This window comes from Theropithecus gelada, chromosome 18 (assembly GCF_003255815.1).
Source record: "Theropithecus gelada isolate Dixy chromosome 18, Tgel_1.0, whole genome shotgun sequence".
Lineage (NCBI taxonomy): Eukaryota > Metazoa > Chordata > Mammalia > Primates > Cercopithecidae > Theropithecus > Theropithecus gelada.
In genome coordinates this window covers 55111186-55129528 of record NC_037686.1, presented here as the reverse complement: position 1 = coordinate 55129528, position 18343 = coordinate 55111186, and the positions used below count along the sequence as shown (strand labels likewise).

Here is an 18343-nt window from a genome sequence, read left to right as displayed (position 1 = left end):
TCAGTCTCACTGGCAGGAAATAGAGCGTCTCTCAGAATCAGGACAGAGATATGGGGCTGTGCGTAATCTTGCTCCACGCCCACTCAGTTTTAAACCTCAAAAGTTCACTAAGAACTTCAGAGGGATCAAGGCCATTTTGCCAAAACCCACGGCTCCTTCTTGGTTCTTTCATGCTACGTGTTTTGGGGCAGAAAGGGTGAGCTGAACTTAAACTGTGTTTCCAGCAGTGGACACCATAGGAAGCCCACACACTGCAACTAGAGGGAAATACACAGAAAGGCCTTCCCACAATCTGGGTAGAGAATGAAAGGGTGCTCAGAGGAAAAATCACCTGCTGGGCAGACTCCTACCCACGCCAGTCCTGGGGTGCACTTAGCTGGAGTCAGCAGCCCGCGTGCTCAGAGGCAGGTGTGCTTCCCTGCGGACTAAGGCCAAGACACTGTGAGGAGACAGCAGACAGGCCACGGGCCACCTGGCCAGGGAGCAGATGCCCCAGGGAGTGAACCACCCGGACAGCTGCGCACCATCAGGATGGGCTGCAGACTCACATCAGCCAAAAAACCAAAAAACAAACCAAAAAATGGCCTAGACAACATTCCTAGAGACCACTGGATGCAGTGTGTGGGAAAAACACTTTTATTTTTTTTCCATGAACTTCAAAAATAGGAAAATACAATGGGGGAAATTTTAATACTGACATGGCAGATGGAGTCCATACTACCCCTTCTTAAAACAACACTCTTTGCAGAGGAGGCCCTAGTTTGGAACTCCCCTTTTCATGTCCTCATAAAACACTGATTTATTGACTTCCAAAGGCACATTTTTATTGTTTCAGTTTTCCTGGTATAAGAAGTTCTGGTAGATAACTGAAAAAGCAAGCTATTTCCTTATCAACACACAGAGTATGTTCTTATTACAGGTTTGCCATTTTAGGGGGAAGTGGTAGAAAGGAAATAACAGGGGAGGCATTTGAAATATTTATCAGCAAAATGAACCGCAAGCCCACAGATCTGTGTCTGTGCTCTCCAAACAAGGCATTACTGCTCATATCCATGTCTCCCCTCTCAGATGGGATGGGGGGCAGGAGGAACGGTGGCACAGAGCACCCACCCACCCTACGACCCAGAGCCGCACCCTGGGGGATTTCTTCGGAGGGGTCTCCCCATGGACGCTCTAGGGCCCTGTGGCCTGTATCTGATTAGTCGACTTTACCACCTCAGTAAGGGCCATCCAAGAGTTATCTCAAAACTATAAAAGTTCAATGCCCAATTTGTTTGGTGGGGGTTTCCTGAAGTAGGTGATTTGTGCTATCTGTAAGGTCGTAAAAATATATGGTTTTTTTTTTTTCCTCCTGTAAAGATTCTTTTAGGTCTAAACCACTCACACCATCCTCCCAACATAGGGAGCTTTCTTCCCACCTCCTAGAATCATTTCTTTGCTGACCTCTGGTTTCCCACACATCTTTCCAAGACCACTTGGGAAACCTCTTCATCCCGAAGTCCTTAGGGATTCTTCCAGCGGTCCTCCCTCCCTCCCTCCCTCTCTCCTTCCCTCTGCCACCCTCTGTACTTTTTTATATGCTACCCTCTTATCATCACAGCTTTTCCCATCTGGCGCTTTCCACTAGACTGTGACCCATGCGCCTTCCCCTTGTTCCTCATTAGCACAGTGTTTTACACCACCAATGTCTGTTGCCCTGCATATGCACACACCTGCTCTTGCATCTTATAACCCCAGATAAACATGACCGTGTACAATCCATTACCTTAATGAAAACAATGTGCATCTATATTTTGTTGCTTGGAATAAACAGCAGGAGTAGCTACACAAAAATTCAAAATGTTTTTATCTGTAGGCAAATAGTTTTATTCTATCTGAAAACAAATTCCCTCACAAATACAAGCAAGCAGAGATATAATCATATAAATGTTTTAAAGAGCAAAACTTGTAGCCTTTCAGGTAAGTCTGAACCTATTTAATATAATATAAATGAAACTAAATACAATCCCTACAGATAAGGCATTTTCTGGAAGCCATTTCTGCCAACTATTTTGCAAAACCAATTCCCCCACTAAGCAGTTCCTGCAGCTTTGCCTGGTGTTTGATCATTAACATCCTCAATGAACTGTCAATATCATTCTTAAATTTTGAGCTAATAGAATAGGCTGGTCAACGAAGCAGTCATTGAATACAGAGAGTGCTTTTTCCTAGATAACCACAGTATCTCTAGGAAATATTATTTTAAGGCTGCATCTAGTCTCATCTTTGAAAGAAAATGCATTTCTACTGGGAAGGTTGAGCACCAAGTAAAATAAGCAGAAAAGCATTCCAATGTCACTTGATTGTGAAGGAGTTCAGGAAATGCCACCCCAAAATATGCCACTATGGTGTGCTGATTATTTTGAACTGAGGGCAGATGGTAGTGGCCACAGGCAGAGGTTTCTCTGAACTCTGGTCAAACAAAGATCCTCCAAAACGAACTCAAATGTCTCGAAACTCCGCCGTGGGAATCTTCTCACCCAAAGAAGATTCTCACCCAGAGAAAATTAACTCAGATTACAGGAGAGGAGAGCGAAGGCTGAAACCAGCCCACACAGACTCTCACCTATTCTCCCAAGGGACTGGTCAGAGACCATTTTTATTGCCTGAGAATCTTCTATGTGCCTGACAAGATGTCCTTTACTCACCGTATACTTCCTCCCCAAACCCTCCCAAAACCTGTTTTGCAGCACCCTGCAGAAACCCCTATGGATGCTATAATGAGCTTCAATCATCTGACCATTCCTCAAACCTCTTATTTTGTAGGAGTCCTGAGCCTATGTATGTAATTAAGCACAGTTTTTCTCCTGTTAATCTGTCTTATGTCAATTGAATTCGTAGCCCAGCCAAGGAATTCATAAGGTTCCTAGAAGGTTCGCTCCCCTAGAATTGGAACTGACCAATGCAAAAGTTTAGATACATTTCTAAACATGCATAATGAAAGGGGTTTTAAAGGGAAAAAGAGAGGAAACAGCACTTGTTGAAAGGTCTCCCTGAAAAATAAACTTATTTTGATAGCATTTGTTGTTCATATTAGAACGGAACGCCTTTTATGCGCATATGAATGTATGTCATTTTGCAACAGCAGTGAGAGATAACTCTGCAACTGCGTGGTCAGGCAGGTTTTTCTTACGTGGCTAGCTGTTCGCTGAAACCCTGGTCCTTTGGTTCAAATAAGGTAGCACCCCGTTTAACCTGTTGAACACTTAATTAAGCAACACCTGAAGTACTTAAAATGAAAAAATCCTTTAGATTTTTCCGCCTCCGTTTCCCTCAACCATACTGAGAGACCCACACTATCGAGACTGAATCTTCCTTAGAATCTTTTGCTTCAGCCTTCACTGCGCCCCCATTATTTCTGTCAAGGCTTTCCCCCTCTCTTCTCACCCAAACACGGTTCTCCACGCGCCCGTCCCCACTCCTCTCCGGGTTCCGCGCACGGCTGCGGAGGGACGGCAGCAGCCTAAGCTAGTGTTAACAGAGGGGAAATCTGACCCTGCCGAAACCAAGAAAACCACCACTCGCCCTGCCCTGTGAGAGCTTTCAAGTTCGTATCAACGATTTTTAAAGTGTTTGTTGTGCTGGGTGTGCTTCCCTCTGCGGCCCTCCTCTGGGAGGCAGAAAGTCCGTGCCTGGCTGCATTCGCTTACTAACTTGTACTGAGAAATCTGTTCCCAGAGCACCGGGAAGCTACTCGGGTCTGCGAGGGGCAAGTCCAGCATCGCCCGAGCGCGCGCGCAGCCTCTCCCCGCCGTGTGGAGACTCCAGGCGAGCGGACAGGGGTGTCACCAAAGGGGCTCAGGGGCAAGGCAAGCCCGCAGTTCAGGGACGGAGGGAATCAGGTCTCTTTCCAGGTGGAAATATGGGACGGCGGCCACCTGGGAGGAATCGTGTCGGGAACGGTTATCTCCCGCGGGTGCGGTCCCCACGCCGCTGTCTCCCGCAGCACCGCCCGGCGCAGGCGCTTAGTAGGTGCTCAAGAAGTGTTTGGAGAAAACGACAGCATCAAAGGCTGCGACTAAAAGGGGCTTTTGGAAGAGCCCGTTTCAGGTGCTGGGGTCCCGCCAACCTGCTCCTTCTGCGCCCCAGTTTCCCTCCACTTGCCCTTTCCCGCCCTCCGCCGTCCAACTCTGGAAGCGCCTCCCCAGCATCCCATGGCCTCCGCTCCCCAAAACTCCGGCTCCTCTCGGAATGCGGAGGAACCAGGATGCCGCCGGTCCCGGCCCTTCCCGGGTCCCGAGGAGGCGTCGGGTCGCGGGGCCCGGCAGGCGCCGGCGCTCCTTACCTGCAGCCGGGCGAGCAGCGCGCAGAGCAGCAGCAGCGCGGACAGCGGGCGGCGCCGCCGGGCGCGCAGGGCCATGGCGCGGGGCAGGCTGGCGGGCGCCGCGGCCTCAGCGGCCTCTGTGGCCCAGCGGGCGCGGCTGCTGTAGGCCTGGGTGGTCCCGCCCCCGTGCCCCGCCCCGCACCTGTCCCCGCGCCGCCCTCCTGCGCCCCCCTCCGGCCGGGCCGGGCCGTGCCAGCCAGGTGGTGCCGGAGCTGCCTTGGCGCGCGGTGGGACGCGGGGCCCAGGTGGGAGAGGGTCCCCGGATGTGTTCGCCGCACCCGGTGCCTCCTTGGTCCGGTCCCCGTCCCGGGCCCGGGTGCTCCGGCTGCCCACAGGTTGGCGGGAGACCGGCTCTGCGTTGCCCTTCACGGCACTGGCTCCTGCCTTGCCGCACCCCCGGCCTATGGGCCCCGCCTCCCGGGAAGGAATGGGGGCATCGGGGTGGCCCTGCTCCGACCCCGTGCGCCCACACTTCCAGGCCCGGCCTTCCAAAAGTGGATGCGCCACCATCGAGAATGAACGGGAGGAGGATCCTTCCTGGAGATTTCATCAACCGCAGTTAAGGCATCAGCACAATACACCATCCGCCAAGCTTCGTAAAATACTGCTGTTCTTTGCTTCAAAATTTTGGGGCCAGCATCCACTATCTCTTATTCTCCTCCAGATCCTCTGCCTCCGCCCCTCACCCGCCCTGCACCCACCAAATTCCAGAATGGCACCAGGCTCCACCAGCCTTGAGGCGTCCCCCAGCCCCCATCACCACAGGGGCCCTTTCGGATATAGACTGGCCAGATGTCTGGCGCACAGTGTTACCTAAAGACTGAGGTCCGTTGTTCTGGTGCAGTAAGGCCACGCCATCCGCACCAAGGTTTGCAGTGAGAGAAAAGAGGGCGCTTATCGGCAGAGCGCCAAGCAAGGAGAACGGGGCAGCTCATGCTTAAATCCTGACCTTCGGTTGTCTTGCAAGTAAGGATTTTTAAACGCAGGGTTAATTTCAAGAAAGCGGAAGTTACAGGGAAAATCATAATACATGGAGGTTGCACATTGGTTTGGTCTAACAAGCTGGGATATCTTGAAAATCTTTAAAGTGAGGGTGCTTATAGGTTATACATTCAAAGATTTTCTGACTTGCCATCAGTGAAGGAAGAGAAGCTTTGTTAAATATTTGGGGTCAGCAAAAAAGAATGTTAGCTCTGGCTCCTGGGTGTGACTTCCTCCTGGCCCTTCAGGAAAAAATTTAGGAGAAAGAATGGTGGTCGGTTCAGTCCTCATTTCCCCCTTGTCTGAGGTCTGCACGCGGGTGGATCTGTTTTGGTGGGGGTCTGGGTTTCTCAGAAACAACTCAAGGACATATGTTAACATGTTATCTTTAGTTTCTATAGGGAATCTAACTTCCTTGGTTATTGTTTTAAGCTACAATTACCTTCTTGCTTATCAAGTTGCTTATTTACTTCTTAGAGCTAGCTAGGTACCTGGAATTTCCCTTGAAGGAACTCAAGATTTTCCTTTATTTCCATGCTTAGGGGTGCTCCACAGGCTCCTAAGATGGGTTCCTGCTCCATCTCCATAGCATCCTATTGCTTTTGTCATTACTTGCTTAGGATTGTGTTTTTCCTCACATTCTAGGTTGATGTTGGATCCATACGTATAATTCCTCCTTTGTATCGTGTATTAGTCTGTTTTCATGCTGCTGATAAAGACATACCCAAGACTGGGCAATTTACAAAAGAAAGAGGTTTAATGGACTTACAGTTCCACGTGGCTGGGGAGGCCTCACAATCATGGTGAAAGGCAAGGAGGAGCAAGTCACATCTTACATGGATAGCAGCAGGCAAAGAGAGAGCTTGTGCAAGGAAACTCCGGTTTTTAAAACCGTCAGATCTCATGATACTTACTCACTTCACAAGAACAGCACGGGAAAGACCTGCAACCATGATTCAATTACCTCCCACCAGGTCCCTCCCGCAACGCATGGGAATTCAAGATGAGATTTGGGGTGGGGACAGAGCCAAACCATATCATAAGGTAACTGTTTATATGAAGATACTTGTCCCATGCCAATAGAATATAACCTGTTTTGAATTCCTGGATTGCCAGAACTATTCACTTGCCTTACTTTTAGCCCAGCACATGGTATATCTTGGTCAAAATTCCATGTGCACTTGAAAAAGCTATGTATTTTGCTGTTGTCAGTAAAGAATTTTATGAGTGTCAATTAGGTCAAATAGGTTGAAATACCTATACTGATTTTCTGTTACTTGTTCTGAGAAAAAGTGTGGAAATTTCCAACAATAACTGGATTTGTCTATTTTTCCTTTTATTTCTGTCAGTTTTTTCATATTCTTGAAGCTCTACTTAGAGGTATAAACATTTAGAATTATTATGTCTTCCTGATGAATTGAGACTTTTATCGTTGTTATGTGTGTTCCTTTTTCTCATGTCCATTTTTATATTAATTATATAGCCATTTCACCTTTCTTATGAATAGCATTTATATGATATATCTCTTTCTATCTTTTTACTTTTAATTTATCTATATCATTTAAAGTGACAGCATACAATTGGCTTTTTTCACCTTTTACCCATTTTGACAATCTCTGCCTTTTGATTGGAGTGTTTAGATTGTTCACATTTAATGCGATTATAGATATGGTGACGTTTAAGTCTACCATTGTGCTATTTTTCTATTTTTTTCATCCATTTTTCTATTTGTTCCTTTTTCCCCCTCTTTTCCTACTTTCTTTCAGTTTGAGCATTTTTAGGATTCTGTTTTCTCTTCATGTTAGTTTATTTTATATGCATCCTTGTTTTATTATTTTGGTGGCAGCTCTGGGTTTACAATGCACATCCATAATTTATCACAGTCTACCTTCAGATAAAATTCTGCCACTTTCTCCCTCCCTCCCTTTGTGCTATTGTAGTCATACTACTTGGCTGACTTTTAAATTCCCTACTGTACAGCCTAATTGGTGCACTGCTCAGTTGCTTTTGTGCTTTTCAGAAAGTGATCTGGCAGTGTTGATTTTAAAAATTAAAAATTGCAAATATCATTTGATGAAGCAATTCTGTGTCTGGGAATCAAACATATCAATACATAAAGAAAGAGACAAAAGAATGTTTAGTGTAGCATTTTTGAAAAACCACAAAAAGAAAAAGAAAAAAATGTGAATATCTGTTAATATACAAATGGTGGAAAGTATTATTGCCCATCACAGTTTTGAATATAACGCAGCTACTTAAGAACATTATGTAGTTTTGGAAAGATGTTCATGATTATTAAGTAAAAGAAGTAAGTTACAGAGCAATATCATCCCATGTATGTAAAGAACCATAAACATGATTTTATCTATATAAGCAAAGAAAGTTTCTAGAAAGGATAATAGGAAACACTAAGAGCATATTCACACTTAAAAATCTGCTTAATCCTCACAACAGACATGTGAAGTATACTATTATTACTCCCATTTTACAAATGAGGATACTGAAGCACAGTGAAAATAAAAACTTACCTGGAGTCACTTGCCAATAAGTGGCAGAGCTGTGATTCCAATCCTGGTTCTCTGACTCGGGAGTGGGAGTCTTGCCTCACTAAGCACCACATTTTTAACATCAGGTGAGTGGCAGAAGGAAAAGGAGAAACTCACACTTTTATTTTGGATGTGTCTAAACTGTTTACATTGAGGAAAATGCACTTTTGCATTTTTAACTGGCAGTTGTGTAAACTTGGTAAATAGATGTTAAAACTCTAAATGAGGTAAGTACAGGAAAGGTCCCAAGCACAGACAAAATAATACTGAATAATGTAGCATGTCGCCATCTTCAATGAGGAGACAGGTTTTCTGGAAGAAGCATGGTTAGGAAAGCTAGATGAGATTATGATTTTGCTAAAAGGAACTGACTTGTGGGAGAAGGTACTTTCACTGTGGCACTTCATGAAAAATACCAAGCCTTACTCCTGGCGCGCTTCCAACATGACCCCCTTCTATTTTCTAAGAAGAGTAGGGGATTGAAAACTTCTGCTTGGAAAGCCCCAGAGGTGAGTGTGCTGATTTTGGAAGCGCTTTTGAACAGCAGAATGCCCTATGCTAACACATGAAATCTACTAAGAATGTAAAACCTTTTAAAATTAAATTACTCTTAAAGATATCTCGACAGAACTATCACTCAAAGAATTCCAATATTTTATAAATATTAATGTCTAATACAATCTGATAATAAAATCCAATAAAATAGGCTTGAGGATGTTATCTTTCCTATACATAGAGCATTATTATGAGAAACATGGAAGTAATTGATCTCAAATACTGTTTTTCTATATTCACTGAAGAATAAACACATTATAGCTAAGGTGATTGTTCTCATTTGCAAAAACTAGTTTCAATGTTGTTTGTGATTTTAAAAAACAACATTTGGCCAGGTGTGGTGGCCCACGCCTGTGACCCCAGGACTTGGGAGGCCAAGGTGGGTGGATCACTTGAGGTCAGGAGTTGGAGACCAGCCTGGCCAACATGGTGCAACCCCGTCTCTACTAAAAATACAAAGATTAGCCAGACGTGGTAGTGCATGCCTGTAATCCCAGCTACTCGGAAGACTGAGGCACAAAAATTGCCTGCACCCAGCAGGCGGAGGTTGCAGTGAGCCGAGATTGTGCCACTGCACTCCAGCCTGGGCAACAGAACGAGACTGTGTCTCAACACACACACACACACACACACACACACACACACACACACACACACACACACACAGAGTTATAAGCACATATACAATTAAATTTTGGTTATGTGTAACAAATATAAAAATATGTTTTAAACAATAGATGCTTTAATATTTATTAAAGCTAAATGTTTTCCATTTCCATTCAGCTGACAATGAACTTTCTGATTTGTCTCTGGGGAAAAAAGAGCACATTATACCTATTCAGGAATCATAGATTGATATGAAAACTCTTCTACATGGATAGTGTGTACCTCATGCTGGAAATCCCCACTTCTCAATTCTGCACGAACTCTTTGGTTTTCAGAATTAAAAGAGTAAAATAAAAATGTAGCCATAATTTGTGTGTCTAGTGGATGGCTTGCAAGGATTATCTTACATTTTAACAGGTCTTCATTTAAGCACCAGAAAACATAGGCACAATCTTGTTAATGAAATGCTTATCAATCTCAGCCAGAATAAGAATTAATCAGTTTACATACCTTTTTTCATGTGATGCTATATAAATAGTTGCTGTTACTGGATGCAGAGCTAGAGAGAATGCATAAAAGACGTAATTACGCAAATGTAAGACTTTACGAATCTTTCATATAGTGAAAACTTATTAATGAATAAACATGTTTTTATTACCTACCTGTATTTTTTTTTTTTTTTGGATGGAGTCTCGCTTTTGTCTCCAAGGCTGGAGTGCAGTGGCGTGATCTTGGCACACTGCAACTTCCACCTCCTGCGTTCAAGTGATTCTCCTGCCTCAGCCTCCCGCTCCTGCATTCAAGTGATTCTCCTGCCTCAGCCTCCCAGGTAGCTGGGACTACAGGCACAAACCACCATACCCAGCTAATTTTTTGTATTTTTAGTAGAGACGGGGTTTCACGATGTTGGCCAGGATGGTCTTGATCTCTTAACCTAGTGATCTGCCTGCCTCCACCTCCCAAAGTGATGGGATTACAGGCGTGAGCCATTGCGCCCGGCCTTTTTTTTTTTTGAGATGCAGTCTCGCTCTTATCTCCCAGGCTGGAGTGCAATGGTGCGATCTCAGCTCACTGCAACCTCACCTCCTGGGTTCAAGTGATTATCCTGCCTCAGCCTCTGAGTAGCTGGGATTATAGGTGCGCGCCACCATGCCCAGCTAATTTTTATATTTTTAGTAGAGATGGGGTTTTACCATGTTGGCCAGGCTGGTCTCAAATTCCTGACCTCCGGTGATCTGCCTGCCTTGGCCTCCCAAAGTGCTGGGATTACAAGCTTGATTACTACACCCAGCAACCACCCTGTAATGTTTTGTTTTTCCTCTCATATCTCCTGGTAGTAAGATATATATATATATATTTTTTTTTTACAAAGGTAAACCAATGATAAATTAGTGTTGACTCAGAGATTAATCAAGGTGCAATACTATCCCCTAATAGTACCCAAACATAACATGAAAACTTTTAAACTGTATACATGACACCTGTCTTGCCTCACTTTGGTAGACAATAATTTCTTTAGTTGTGCAGATTTGGTATTCAAAATACATGAATTTCTAAACTGTATGACTAATATTAGTAGTTATCACATACTTTTTGGGTTTTTTGTTACAGATAAAGTAGTATCGAGAGGAAACAGGGACATAATTTGCATCTCCTTTGTTTCCTTTTTTTTTTTTTAACTCTATCTTATGCCACATTTGGAGGACATGGCTGTACACACCTTATCCATGAACAGAAGCACAGGCGTTATCCTATAGGCTGACGGCAAAGTTCTACCTTCAGACTGGTCAGGTTCAGACTGTCCTTAATAGGCAACTGATGCTGCTATCTAGGTTGAGATAGAATTGTTTTTTAAAATAATTTTTTTATTGGAAGTATAACACACAAAGTGTAAAGCTTGCTGAATCATCAGAAAATGAAAACATACATATAGCCAGCCAAAGTAGAACATGACCAGCACCCTCAAAACCCATTTATGCTCACTTGAGTCAGTATCCTTCATCCTTGTAGATTAAGTTATAATATCATGAATTAGTTTTGTCTGCTTTTGAACTTCATAAAGTCTATACTGTAGTATGTAGTATTGTGCATATGGCTTTTATTTAATATTTTATGAGATTCATTCCTGTTACTACTGGATAGTGTTGCACTGGATGAATGTGTCACAATGTATTCTTCATTTTGCTGATGAAGGATATTAAGATTATTGACAGTTTTGGGCTCTCATGAATAATGCTATGAGCATTTATGGGTGTTTTTTGGTGAATGTATGTAGGCATTTCTGTGGAAATGCATGTTTTGCTAGGTCATATGGAGGCTTAGTTCAATTTTAGTAGGTACTGCCAATTTTCCAATGTGGTTGTACAAATTCCACTCCCACTAGAAATGTCTGAAGAGTTGTACCTGCTCCACATCCTGGTCAACATCTGATATTATCAGACTTTTAAAGTTTGGCTTCTCTAAGTAGGTGTAGAATATTATTATTTCATTTTAATGATACATCATTATAAATGATGCATCATTGTAATAATGTAACATTACATCTAATGATGTATCATTAGTATCATTTTATTTCCTGTGTCTTTTCATATATTTATTGGCCATTGGGTTATCCTCTTCTGTGGTGTTGATTCAAGTCTTTTGCCCATTTTTTGTTCGGTTCTTGTCCTCCTTATGAATTTTTGGGAATTCTTTGTATAATAAGGATATGATTTCTTTGTTGGTTGTATGTATTACAAATATATTCTCCTGCTCTGTGGATTTTCTTTTTAATCTTTTTTTTTTTTTTTTTCTTTTTAGAGACAGGGTGTCATTCAATTGCCCAGGCTGGAGTGCAGTGGTGCGATCATGGCTCACTGCAACCTCAAACATCTGAGGATGAAATGATCCTTCCACACCAGCCTCCTAACTGGGACCATAGGTGTGTGCTACCACACCTGACTAATTTTAAAATTTTTTGGAGACAGAAGTCTTACAATGTTGCCCAGGCTGGTCTCAAACTCCTGGGCCCAAGCAATCCTCCCACCTTGGCCTCCCGAAGTGCTGGCATTATAGGCGTGAGCCACCATGCCTAGCCTTTTTCTGTAGATTCTAAAAAGATACTTTTGTGTACACAATTGTGTTGTGTGTAAATAACAACAGTCTTATTTCTCCTTTTCCAGTTCCTGTAGCTTTTATTTCTTTTGCTTGCCTTGTTGCACTGAACAAGGTCTCTAGGACAAAGTTGAATAAAAGTGGTGACAGCAAGTATCCTTGACTCATTCCTAATTCTGTATTTTACTCTGAAGTATGATGTTTGCTACGGGTAGTTTTTTGTAGCTAATAATCCTTATATCAAAGTAAGGAAGTTTCTATTGTTAGTTTGCTGAGGTTTTTTTTTTATAAATAGATTTTGAATTTTATCAAGTGTTTTCACTGCATTTATTGAGATGATCATATTTGTTCAGTTAATATGGTGATTTTTGAATGTAAATCAACCTTGAATATCTTGAATAAATTCAACATAGTAAAGTTGTTTTATTCTTTTCGGACATTGTTGGATTCAGATTGCTAATATTTAGTTTAGGAGTTTTTATATCTGTGTTCATGAGATTGGCCTGTTACTTTCCTTCTGAATTGGATCTTGTCGGGTTTTGAAGTGAGGAATTTGCTGGCCAGGACTGTGGAATATATGGAATGCTTTGAAAGTGTGTACAAGAATGGTACTATTTTTTTCCTTAAATACTTGGTAGAATTCACTAATGAAGCTATCTGAGCATTATTTCTTCTTTGTGGCATGGTTTAAAATTACAAATTCAATTTCTTTACTAGATATAGAACTACTCAGATTTTACATTTTTCGTTGTGTTAGTTCTGGTAGGTAGTTTTCCTTTTTTGTAAAAGTAGGAATATTTTCAAAATATAATATCCATTCCATCTAAACTTTCAAATGTATAAAGTTATTCATAATATCTTCGTATTGTATTTTGAATATATTGGGGTTTGTAGATTTTTTTTTCATCTGTCATATTGGTAATTTATGCCTTTTCTTTTTCTTGCTAAGTCTTGGTAGGCTTAATTAATTTTATTAGTTTAGCTAGAATAGAATTCTTAGCTTTGTTGATCTGTACTGTGTGTTTGAGTTTTTTATTTCACTAATATCTAATCTGTACTGCTTCTTTATTTCAGCTTACTTTGCTGTTTTCAAATTTCTTGAAATGAACGTTAGATAATTGATCTTTTTGTATTTTTTTATTTTTTGAGACGGAGTCTAGCTCTCTCGCCAAGCTGGAGTTCAGTGGCGCGGTCTTGGCTCACTGCAACCTCCACCTCCCGGGTTCAAGCGATTCTCCTGGCTCAGCCTCCCGAGTAGTTGGGATTACAGGCATGTGCCACCACATCTGGCTATTTTTTGGTATTTTTAGTAGAGATGGGGTTTCACAATGTTGGTCAGGCTTTGAACTCCTGATCTCAGGTGATCCAACCACCTCAGCCTCCCAAAATGCGGGATTATAATTGATCTTAAGCCTTTCTTCTTTTTGCATCTATGTATTTAAAGCTGTATGTACATTTCTCTCTAAGCATGGCTTTAGCTCAGTATCGTCTCACAAGTTTGATATTTTTATTATTTAATAAGTAAGTTTTCTAGTTTCCATTGTCATTTCTTCCTTAACCTGTGGTTTATTTTAGAAGTACATTGCTTATATTTCCAACATTTGGTATTTTCTAGTAGCTTTTTTGTTATTGATTTGTAACTTAATTCCACTGTGGTCACAGAACATATTCAGTAGGCTTATGAGATGACTGGAAGCTCCACACAGATTTTCATCCTCCCCTCAAATCAGCAACCGACCCCAGGGGAAATATTGAGTTCATGTCTTTGGCCTCCCTTTAACTACAGGGTCTTAGACCTACAAGTCCTTCCTTCCTGGAGAGCTCTTCAGCACCTTTTAACCTATTTTTCATATTTTGTCCAGATTTTCTCGTTGTGCTCAGCAGGAAGGTTAATTTGAAAGAAACAGATTTGCCACAGTTGAAAGTGAAATTTGGATATAAAATAATATCAAATAATCTATAAAGGAAAATTATCAGGCCAGGCCTGGGGGCTCATGCCTATAATCCCAGCACTTTGAGAGGCTGAAGCTGGAGGATCACTTGAGGCCAGGAGTTTGAGACCAGCCTGGGCAATATAGTGAGATCGTCTCTACAAAAAATTAGCTGACCATGGCAGTGCATGCCTGTAGTCCCAGCTACTCAGGAGGCTGACTTGGGAAGATCACTTGAGCCTAGGAATTTCAGACTGCAGTGAGCTATGATTGCACTACTGCACTCCAGCCTGGGCAACAGAGTGAGATGCTGTCTCTTAAAGAAAAAAAAAAAAGAGAGTAGAGAAAGAAAAGGAAGATCATATTTTTTGGTTCAGAGGGCTTCCTATTGAGCTGTTGCTTTTTGAAAAAAATGATTGTGATAGGTGACCAGTAACACTTACTTTCAAACCTTTCAGGCTAAAATTAGTGCCTTAATGTACTGGAGCAGTACTGGAGCGGGGGTGAGCAAACTATAGCCCGTGGGCTAAATCTGGCCCATTGCCTGTTTCTGTAAATCAAGTTTTATTGGAACATAGCTATGCCCATTTGTTTACTTACCATATCTGGTTGTTTCTGCACTACAGTGACAGAGCTGAATCATTTTATAGCCAACAAAGCTCAAAATATTTACCATCTGGCACTTTATGGAAATAGTTTTTCTACCCAACCGTTCTATAGCATGCATACAATTTTGAAGCTGAAATGGTCATTTGTCGTTATGGTGGAACAAACACACAGTTTGTCTGGCGGCAAATATGGTTCTACCCATTGTTTTGTCCTCCTTCTTCATGCAGTGATTGGGGGTGCAAGTAAAAATATTGATTTGGAATAAGGATTCTATCCTATTTCTCTTGGGAAAGCATCTCAGCTCTATTTACATCCTAAGGCAGGCTACCTAACATTAGTTTCCTCACTGAAAAATAATACTTATCTAGTAGAGTTAGTACAAGGATTAAAGATAATGTATAAATATGTCAAGTACCCAACAACCATACGCTCAGTAACGCTACATGTTACTAATGCAATAAATAGTAAATATTGCTCCCTTAGGTTCTCTTTAAGTGTACTTCTATACAGTGGGTGGTGGCATTCTTTTCAAATTAGATTGAATATCATGACTAGGTTCCTAAAGGTTCAAAAGAAAATGTCAACCTCCTCAAAAAATAGAGAAGTGCCTTTAGATTTCAATACACACAGAACATCTGTATTCTTCGTTTCTTGACAAATAATATATTCTTAAACTGTATCATCCAACTCCTTTTAAGAATTTGGTTGTAGGAAATAACATTCATAAAAAAAAGTCCCATCTGATCAGTGTCTCCCAGTGTACACCTAGAAAACTTCTTTGTTGAAATATGAGTGAAGGAGACATTAAAAAAGAAGTTCTTTGGTAAAATACAGAAAGGCTATATTAAAGTTAAATCCTTTTTTTTTTTTTTTTTTTTTTTGCTGAGAAGAAATTCTCACAATCTTGAATGTGCTGATGTGCATTTTAGAAAAGAAAGGGCTAGGCCAGGAATGGTGGCTTTTGCCTGTAATCTCAGTAGTTTGGGGGGCTGAAGCAGGTGATCACTTGAGGCCAGGAGTTCAAGACTAGCCTGATCTACATGGCAAAACCCCATCTTTACTAAAAATACAAAAAATTAGCCAGGCATTGTGGCACTTGCCTGTAGTCCCAGCTACTAGGAAGGCTGAGGCACGAGAAAGCTTCCACCTGGGAGACGGAGGTTGCAGTGAACCAAGATCGCCCCGCTGAACTCCAGCCTGGGCAACAGAGCAAGACTCTATCTCCAAAAAAAAAAAACAACAAGAAAGAAAGAGAGAGAAAAGAAAGAAAGAAGGAAAGAGAGAGAAAAGAAAGAAAGAAGGAAAGAGAGAGAAAGAAAGAAAGAAAGAAAGAAAGAAGAAAGAAAGAAAAGAAAAGAAAAGAAAGAGCAAGTGGGCCAGAGCATGAAGCATTCCCCAAACTTATTTGACTATGAGATACACATCTACATTTTGGCTTCAATCAAATGATCAGAGAGCAATGTCCTTGGGCTATTGGTCTTGATCACTTCTGAATTTCCTTTCCTGAATTCAGCTTTGGTATTCTTCATTTATAATGAGGGACACTGTAGGAAATGATCGTTTAAAGCTCACTATAGAAATTATACAGCTATTGTTGAGGAAGAAGCCCATTACATTTCATGAGGACTCATGGGAGAGATTTCTCTTGGGCTTCAGTACCAGGGAAGCTTGCCAGAAGATAAGCCCTACTCACTGTCAAGAACTGTGAAGGGTCTGAGATTTTACCCTAACTTGCAAGCTAACAAGTTGGCCTGTTTCATGGATGTTGGCAGACAACACAAGTCTCCTGGGTCAGAGACAAAAGACAGTTTGTTACTTATAGCAATCATAGTAACCAGACTAGTTAGCATTTTCTTCAGCTTCCTGAACTCTAGTCCTACAGGGCAATGCAAAGAGGGGCATGTGATGCCTGAACATGCATTATAGGAGAGGAACTATGAGCTTAGGGAACCTGAGTCTTTAATAATAGGCAGTAAGCTTGCCTGACCTTTGCCCCAGGAGACATTATTAAACTGTATAGAAAACAAATTTGTTCTTGGCTCTGGAGTAAGATGCGATCTCTGTCTTCTAAGGCTGTTTGCTATACAAGCATCCTTAAAGAGATAGTCTACACTAAGATAGTTAATGCTTCTGCATGTAAGACCTGCAAAAACTAGACATCTATGGAGAATATTCTCCCAATATCTCATACAGAAAGATCCCAATTAGCTTATTTCACTTTTTTTTTTGTTTGTTTTTTGGAGACACGTTCTCACTCTGTTGCTGCAGTATTGTGATCATGGCTCAATGCAGCCTTGACCTTTGGGGCTCATGCAATCCTCCTGCTTCAGCTTCCCGACTACCTGGGACTACAGGCACGTGCCACCATGCCTGGCTAATTTTTGTATTTTTTGTAGAGATGGGGTTTTGTCATTTTGCCCAGGCTGGTCTTAAACTCCTGAGCGCAAGTAATCTGCCAGTCTTGGCCTCCCAAAGTGTTAGGATTACGGGCATAAGCTACTGTGCTCAGCCTTATTTCACCTTTAAATATGAATGAATAACCAAAAGTGACCAGATGTTTGAGGAAATGTCCATTACAAAAGAGAAAGTGATGAATAAATAGAACAATAACACTGAAGGAAACAGATAAGTAATAAGCTAGAAAATAAAAAATAATCTTAATTAATATCCTCAAGGAGATTAAAGCAGTTTTTGCATCCTTGAAACAAAAACAGATTACTAAGAGAGTATCAGAGAACACAGTAGAGCTCTTGGAATAAACATAAATGCCAAAAGAAAGAAAAAAGGAAACAACACAATACAAGAGTTGAAAGATAAAGCCTAGGAAGTATTCCAGAAAGTAGAACAACTGAGAGAAGTAGAAAATATGGAAGAAAAGGCCAGGTGTGGTGGCTCACGCCTATAATCCCAGCACTTTGGGAGGCCAAGGAGGGAGGATCACCTGAGGTCAGGAGTTCCAGACCAGCCTGGCCAACATGGTGAAACCCCCATCTCTATTAAATACAAAAAATTAGCAGGGCGTGGTGGTGCGTGCCTGTAATCCCAGCTACTTGGGAGGCTGAGGCAGGAGAATTGCTTGAGCCCAGGAGGCAGAGGTTGCAGTGAGCAGAGATTACACCGCAATCCAGCCTGGGCAACAAGAGTGAAACTCCGTCTCAAAAAAAAGAAAGTATGGAAGAAAAAAGAGTTCTCAAAAATGTCTTTATCTTAGGGCCTATAGGTAGAATAGCTTTATTTGCTTTTCATTTTTACTTCCAAAGGAAGTATCCTTCCAGTTCACTTTACTTGCATATTCTCACTAGAACATGTTTTTTGGCTTTATTGAGACCCACTCATCATAATTTTTCCCTCAACATTTACCCCAATATCTCATTTTCCCCATACTGGTTTAGATTCTATGGCCAATCACTATAATCTTTCCTTCGCAAACACCTTTAATGCCTGTGTCCTTGCTCTTCATCTTACACACCTGGAAAACCTCAGCCCTGATTATACTTTATTCTCTGCATCTGCTCCAGAATGGCTGATCCTGGCTCAAGAAAAGTAAAAACAATTGTACCAACTGGCTTCTCATTAAATTCGTAATTACTGTTTTCAAATGGGCTCTCAAAATTCCTCAGCAATCCTATAGTTCCTTCTATAATCTACTTGGCCATTCT

At 41.8% G+C, this 18343-nt stretch overlaps 1 protein-coding gene across 2 annotated transcripts in view; it reads right to left on the bottom strand.

Annotated features, from left to right (window-relative positions):
- Positions 1 to 4431, bottom strand: part of TNFRSF11A (TNF receptor superfamily member 11a) — a 60968-nt gene extending 56537 nt beyond the window's left edge. Inside the window, exon 1 of one of the 2 annotated variants that reach the window (XM_025365470.1) lies at positions 4325 to 4431. In XM_025365470.1, coding sequence (XP_025221255.1) covers positions 4325 to 4399 — 75 coding nt within the window. In that variant the 5' untranslated portion in view covers positions 4400 to 4431. The remainder of the gene's footprint in view (positions 1 to 4324) is intronic. The other variant, XM_025365469.1, reaches the window with a different exon arrangement.
- Positions 4432 to 18343: the final 13912 nt, after the last annotated feature.